Below are 7,664 nucleotides of genomic sequence, written 5' to 3'. Positions count from 1 at the left end.
TTTTTACTAGAGACAGGATTTCACCATGTTAGTCAGGCTGGTCTCAAACTCCTGACCTAAGGTGATCCGCCTGCCTTGGCCTCACAAAAGTGCTGGGATTACAGGCATGAACCATTGCACTGACCGCTTGTGGCTTATTATAGGCAAACGACTGAGCCTCCCATGTGCATTTGTGCCTCATCTGTCAAATGAGGAGGTTGAACTCAATAATCTCTAATATCTCTTCCAATCATATTAAACATTCTAAACAGAATTAAAAGGAAGTTTAACTTTGCTTATAGAGAGTTTCTAATATATGCAGTACCTCTTAAGATTACGTTCTTAGGAGTTGTATTCATTGGTCTATGTATTACTCATTATTAAAAAGAACTGTTAATAGTTATAGTCACGTGGAAAATTGAAATATGACAACTCTAAAATAAATCTCAAATTATTTAATAAAGTCTTTTGGTTGTGTGTGTATATTTTTTCCTAGTTTAAGTATAATTTTCAATTAAATCTGTTAGAAAATATATGCAACTATCTCTCAACTTGAGTTATTTTCAACATAAATTATGAATGAAGGAGTAGTAGTAAACATACATGCAAAAATATTTTTGTAGGTAGCTATGTTAACTTTATTAGAATCATTTGGCCAAAATAATTTTGGCCAAATTTAATGTCATTAAAATAATTTTGAATATTTTTTGTCTACCTACTATATATCCAACATAGTGCTATGTGCTACATTTTCAGTCTTTGCTGTCAAGGTGCAAAGACCTTTATGCAGCCTTCTGTGAATTACAATTTCTTATTTATTTTATCTACCCTCAGACTAATGTCTGTATAAAGAGCACTAGACTAGGACTAGATTCATGTGCTAGCTCTGCTTGTGGCTTATTTATTTATTTATTTGAGACGGAGTTTCAAAAAAACTCTGTAGGTAGGTAGATAAAATAAGTAAGAAATTATTTATTTTAGATAAAATAAGAGGGTAGATAAATAGGAAATTGTAATTCACAGAAGTTTGCACTGCTTAAGATAGGGGATACAGCATGCAGAAAGTCTGTGTAAAGAAGGTCAGAGTGGATGAAGTACAAGAGATGAAGCTCAAGGGATGTAAATTGGAGAAGTAGAAAGGGCCAGACCGTAATGGCCCTACTAAACAGTGTTAGAGAGTTTATCCTTTTTCCTGAGGGTTATAGGAAGCCATGAAAGAATTTTAAGTGGTAAAAACATAAGATTTGTGGTTTAGGAAGATCTCTCTGGCTAATATATGGAGAATGGATTGGAAAAGAGTAGGACTGGTGACAGGGAGACCACCTAGAAGACTTTTGCATTTATCTTGATAAGAGAAGAGGGTTATGTAACCTGAATGGGGGTTATGGTCATTGAAGCTGATTTGAGTTGCTTAGGAGGTAGGAGCAACAGGAGTTGGTAATTATGTGCATATGAAGGGTAACGGAGATAACCAAGTTTCTACCTTAGATGGTGGCAGCATTCACTGTGATAAGAAACACAAGAGGAGCAGATTTAGAAGAAAATGATGATAATTTAACTTTTGGACCTATTGAGTGTGTCTCAAATGGTACAGCCAAATGGAACTGTCCAATAGGCAGATATATGAATTTGGACTTCCAAGAGAAAGATTTGGTCTGGAGTCGTAGAGTTGGAGATATTGGTACTTGCAGGATGATTGAAGTCATAAGACTATATGAGATCATCCAAAGAAAGTATACATAGTAGCAAGAGAGGGTTTAGGACAGAACCCTAAAGCATAGTTAAGCAATAATTAAGTAATGGCTAAAGCAATAATTAAAGTAATGGCTATAGGAAGAGAAATAAAGCAATAATTAAGTAATGGCTAGAGGAAGAGAAGTAGAGTAGGTAGAGAAAAAGGAGGAAAACCATTTTGGGCAGGAGTCCAAGGAAGGAGAGATCATTAATTAAATAGGAGTGGGTCAACTGTGTCAGATTCTTCAAAAAAGTCAGGTAACATGAGAGCTGAAGAAATCACTGGATTGAACAACTGTGAGATCATTGGTGATCTTGGTGATGGTACTTTCACTGATATAAAAGGTTGCAATGAAGATGAAGATAGAGGAGTATAGTAGACTTAATAAAACAGAAAAGAGGGATGTTTTTTGGTAACTATCTTGGAAGAAGTTTACCTTTTAGAGACTGAGAATTTCAAATGGATAATAACTTACAGAGTAGTTTAGCCAGGAAGCACCATATAAGCCATTGGCTGCATACCAGTGTTTAATGGCATAGAGGTTAGAAACATGCCATAAGGTGTTCTAGGAGTTATGGAATAAACTCGATAACTTCTTGAATTGGCATCAAGCCTTCACTGAAGGTAAATGAAGTGAGTCTTAGAATTATTTAATGACTCTGAGCCAGAAAGCTAGCTTGTAATTTTCATGGCCACTCTGACTCTTGTATGATACATACACAAAGAAGCAGACAGCTAGGCATCTCTTGTAGACAGAGTGCTTATCATCAGAATACACCAAAGGTATTGTTATGTATTTTCTCTGCTTGTTGGAAGTCTGATAATATGATTTAAGAAACAAGGGTAAAGTGCCACATTATTTTCTTCAGAAATATTTTGATAAAATATCAAAAATGTAGAAACGTTAACATTAGAGTTTTTGATGCAGGTATTCACTATTCCAGTGTGAAATCAATTTAATTTTACATATTTGGTGATTAGCATGTCTTTTTCTAAAATTTCAAAAACAATATTAACTTTGTCTTTCTACAGCAATCTTTCCCAAAGAAATTCCCCATGTCTCAGTCAGTGCCTCATATTTACATTCAAGTTAAAGAATTTATTTATGCCAGCCTTAAATTTTCAGAGTCACTACACCGGAGGTAAGTTTACTAACCACAAATGCATTTTTATCATAACTGTTTATGAAACATTAATACTTTATTTTTATGCCATGACTTTTTTTTTCCCATCAACTTTAATTTTAGATTCATGGGGTACATGTTTGTTACACGGGCATATTGTATAAGCTAAGGTTTGGGGTATGATTGAACCTGTCACCCAGGTAGTGAGCATAGTACCCAACAGGTAGCTTTTCAGCCCCTGCCTCCCCTTCTTGTAGTCTCCAGTATCTGTTGTTTCCATCATTACATCCATGTGTACCTAGTGTTTAGCTCCCACTTATAAGTGAAAACATGCAGTATTTGGTTTTCTGCTTCTGCATTAGTTTGCTTAGGATAATAGCCTCCAGCTGCATTCATGTTGCTGCAAAGGACATGATTTTGTTCTTTTTTATGGCTGCGTAGCATTCCATGGTGTTTATGTACACATTTTCTTTATCCAGTCCAACACTGATAGACACCTAGGTTGATTCTCTGTCTTTGCCATTGTTAATAGTGCTATAATGAACATATGGGTACATGTGTCTTTTGGTAGAATTATTTATTTTCCTTTGGGTATATCCCAGTGGGATTGCTGGGTTGAATGGTAGTTCTTTTTGTTTTTGTTTTGTTTTGAGACAGGATCTCACTCTGTTGCCCAGTCTGGAATACAGTGGCACAGTTATGGCTCACTGCACCCTAGAACTCCTGGGCTCAAGTGATCCTCCCACTTCAGTCTCCCAACTAGCTGGAACCACAGGTGCATGCTACTATGCCCGGCAAATTTTTGTATTTTTAGTGGAGACAAGGTTTTGCCATGTTGGTCAAGCTGATTTTGAACTCCTGACCTCACGCAGTCCACCCACGTCGGCCTCCCAAAGTGCTGGGATTATAGGCACATGCCACTGTGCCTGGCCCACAAATTTTTAAAAGTAGTATTTTAATAAAAAGTAAAGGGATGCAAAAATGTTAGCCTATGTCTAAGGCAATAGTTCTCACCTGGGGATAATTTTGGTTTTCCTGCTACCACTTCCGCCCCACAAATTTGGCAATGTCGAGAAACATCTTTGATTGTTACAGTTCCCAGGAGGGGTGCTACTTGGAATAGTGGGTAGAGGCCAGGGGTGCTGCCAAACATCCAAATGTGCAGGACAGTTTCCGCAGCAAAGAAGTATTCATCCTGAAATGCCAGTAGTGCTGAGATGGATGATCCATGGTCTAAGGACAGTTTAATGGTTGTGATAATGAGGTTGTATCCAAGAAACCATTACAGTATTTCCTTAAATTGAAGGCTTAATGGTTAGGAGAAAAGAATCTGTTTTTTAGTGTTAGCTTAGCAATGCTTAGGATGTTAAGAAAATCATAGATTTTTTTTGCATCAAATTAAAATTGGTTTAAGGTAATTTATTTCTTTGAAGACAAAAAATCTTAATTAAAATGGATAACTTGGTTATATTAACAATTAAATTGGGTAATTATATCTAGAAAGAACTCATATCAGTTTGTAATTTTTAGCTGTAGTTGTATATGAAGTTTCTTTCAAAGTGACTGTCTTTTGGGGCTGGGCGCAGTGGCTCACGTCTGTAATCCCAGCACTTTGGGAGGCCAAAGTGGGAGAATCACTTGGGTCCAGGAATTTGAGATCAGCCTGGGCAAATAACGCAACCCTATCTCTATAAAATATTTGAAAACTAGCTGGGCATGGTGGCATACACTGGTAGTCCCAGCTACTCAGAATGCTGAGGTGTCAGAATCGCCTGCGCCCAGGACTTTGAGGCTACAGTGAGCTATAATTACACCACTACACTCCAGCCTGGGTGACAGAGGCAGACTCTGGCTCAGAAACAATAATAATAAATAAATAAAACAAAACAACAAAGTGACTATCCCATGATGGAGTTGGAATTTAGTAATAGTTTTATTTCCTTATACCAAGTGCTCCATGATTTTTCTGTAGTTGTTAATTGGATACATTTAAATTATGCCATAAATGAATATTCTACTTTGTGGAAAATGTCCCTTTTGCAAAGTTAAATTGAAGTTTGTGATTTAATAAATATGGGTCATTGTAGTTTATTTAAAGATATAAACTAATGACTTGGGACAAATTGTTTTAGTAAATTGTGTTAAATTATTTAGGATGTTAACTGCATGCTTGTAGAAAGTTTAATAATATCAATCTTTGTTTTCAGCTCAACAGAAATAGATGATATGCTTAGAAAATCAACAAATCTGTTGCTGACCAGAACTTTGAGTAGCTGTTTACTGAACCTGATTAGAAAACCTCATATTGGTTTGACAGAGGTAGGTTAAAAAGACACAGATAGTGAAATGTTTCATTGTATGAAACAATTACTTTAAATTATTGCTGAACGTCATTCTGTAAAACTAACTTCCTGTTTTAAATGTATTAATATAAGAAGATTTGTTTTCAAAATAAAAACACCAGTATAAATTCCGGAAATGTGAAGAGGCCAGGCACAGTGGCTCACACCTATAATCTGAGAACCTTGGGAGGCCAAGGTGGGAGGATTGCTTGAGGTCAGGAGTTTGAGACCAGCCTGGGCAATATAGTGAGACCCTGTCTCTACAGAAAATGAATAATATTGGCCAGGCATGGTCCTGAGCACCTGTAGTCCTAGCTAGTCCGGACTTGAGCCCAGGAGGTTGAGGCTGCAGTGAGTTACAGTCACACCACAGCACTACAGCCTAAGTGACAGCAAGACCCTGTCTCTGGAAAACAGACGTGAGGGAAAAGGGTTCACATGGGGAATAATAGATGGTTGAAGATGTTAGAACATCTATTTAGATTTCTGATTGCCAGGCTACATGAAAAGTCAAAATCCTAATTTTTTACTTGCTAAATGTTTAAAATTTGAAACATATTATGAAAAGTTAGTTTAAAGTAACTGGCAGTTAGACTCTTGATATGTGTGTGTATATATATAATCATTCATAAGCAGTATTTACAGCAGGCTTTTAAAATCAGATAGTTGTATCCTATAATGCTGTAATTATGTAGAAATGGTACAGTTGCTGGAAGTAATAATCCTGTTTTTAAAAATCAGGCGATTTTATATACATGTATCCTGTATTTTACTGGATATATTTTGTGTTTTGTAGCTGGTGCAAATCATCATAAACACAACACACCTGGAACAAGCTTGTAAATATCTTGAGGACTTTATAACTAACATTACAAATATTTCTCAAGAAACTGTTCATACTACAAGACTTTATGGACTTTCTACTTTTAAGGTATGTAAACATTTGACCAAAAGTTTTCATTTCCATCACCGTAAGCAAATGTTAAGAAATTAAAGACTGTTTTTATTACATGCAAGATCTATTATATTCTTAAAAATTAAGAATTAGAGATAATCATTGTCAACAATCAGCAGATAAATGCCATTTTCTTTTTGGCATTGTAAACATCTTATTAAAATGGAAAAAAGTATACTTATTTTCTACAGTGTATATACGGTTTGTTCATGTTTTGTTGATTTATGGTGGTGCTGAATAGGTCTATCTGAATTAATATTTCACATTTTAAAAATTAAGTTTATGTGAGTGTTTATGTCTAGAAATTTAAAATGTAAGACAAATACAGATAGACTTGTTTTCCCTTCTTGACTGGTTCTGATCTAAAGAAAAATAAATATTACATGTCATTGAAGTCCTACCTCTTTTGCAGATAGAAAGATTTCTGTTTGAATAACGTGTGGGATATACTGAGGATTAATTAATGGTTGTTTTAGGCAGAATGTAAGATTAAATAATTTCATAAGCTAGTTTATTATTTTATTGATTTGGAGTCATAGATGAGACATTGGCTTAGTCTAGTGTATATAAATCCCCTTACATTGAATATTTTGTTAAACTAATGATAAACCACATACTGATCACTTATCTGTAAAATGGGCTTACTGATTTAACCTTATAGCGCTAAGTTTCCTATTAAAAAGAATTCTCTTTAACTACTTTTGTTATATTATCAATCACCCCCTAAGATTATATTGTAATAATTTGCATTTTAAAAAATGAATGTACTTGTGTTTAAAAATAACTAATTTAATGTTAACATTTAACCGTACTTTGAATGTGTGAAGTCCAGAAACAACCCTGGGATCCTAGAATTATCTGCTTGGCCCCTAAATGTTATGCTCCTCTGGTGACTCTTGAGCTCATATAGTCATTTCAATACATAAGACACAAATACAGAATGATATCTGAATCAGCAGACTTATAAAATTAGTTATTAAAACTTAGAAGCCTAAAAAAGCAAGCATTCATTTATTCAGATACTATAGTTCAGTGATTAAATGCAGATACTCTGAAGTTAGATTGCTCTGGGACCTTGGGCAAGTTCTTTAATAGAAATGATCCCAGTTTCTTTATCTATAAAATAAGAGTAACAATACAGTACCTCATATGATTATTATGAGGATTAAAGAAGACACTTAGTACAGAGCCATTCATTGTACGTAAATCATGCTCTGACCATTCTGTTTGGACCCTGAGAATACAGAAATGTATCCCTGCCCTCAAGAAGCTCAGAGGAGGAAAAAAATAATAAAAGACACTTAAAAATATGGCGTGATAAGTATGGTAATATAGGAGGAGATGCTACAAGTTTTTAGTCACTTATTTATCCAAGGACAAATTTATTCTTAGCTTTTATGTTAGATTTTTCATAATGCCTCTACTTTCTCTTTATTGTTCTCTCTGTCCTTATATCCATATGTCATTCATAACGCTGTCAAGAAGGGATTTCTCAGGCTTAGAGTTGTAGGCATATTTAATGGTTATCA

At 35.0% G+C, this 7,664-nt stretch overlaps 1 protein-coding gene across 15 annotated transcripts in view; it reads left to right on the top strand.

Moving 5' to 3' along the window:
* Positions 1-7,664, top strand: part of EXOC6 (exocyst complex component 6) — a 219,542-nt gene that overhangs the window by 111,642 nt on the left and 100,236 nt on the right. For all 15 annotated transcript variants that reach the window (XR_001816353.2, XM_037727728.1, XM_037727727.1 and 12 more), the window contains 3 exons: positions 2,747-2,856; positions 5,046-5,157; positions 5,977-6,111. Coding sequence is in view for 14 of the 15 variants with exons in the window: in XM_037727728.1 (XP_037583656.1) it covers positions 2,747-2,856; positions 5,046-5,157; positions 5,977-6,111 (357 nt within the window). In the remaining variant the exon portion in view is untranslated. The remainder of the gene's footprint in view (positions 1-2,746; positions 2,857-5,045; positions 5,158-5,976; positions 6,112-7,664) is intronic.

The sequence above is a fragment of the Cebus imitator genome, unplaced genomic scaffold (genome assembly GCF_001604975.1).
Source record: "Cebus imitator isolate Cc_AM_T3 unplaced genomic scaffold, Cebus_imitator-1.0 Scaffold238, whole genome shotgun sequence".
Taxonomy (NCBI): Eukaryota; Metazoa; Chordata; class Mammalia; order Primates; family Cebidae; genus Cebus; species Cebus imitator.
The sequence above is the reverse complement of the archived record's forward strand: the minus strand, read 5'-3'. Positions and strand labels throughout refer to the sequence as shown.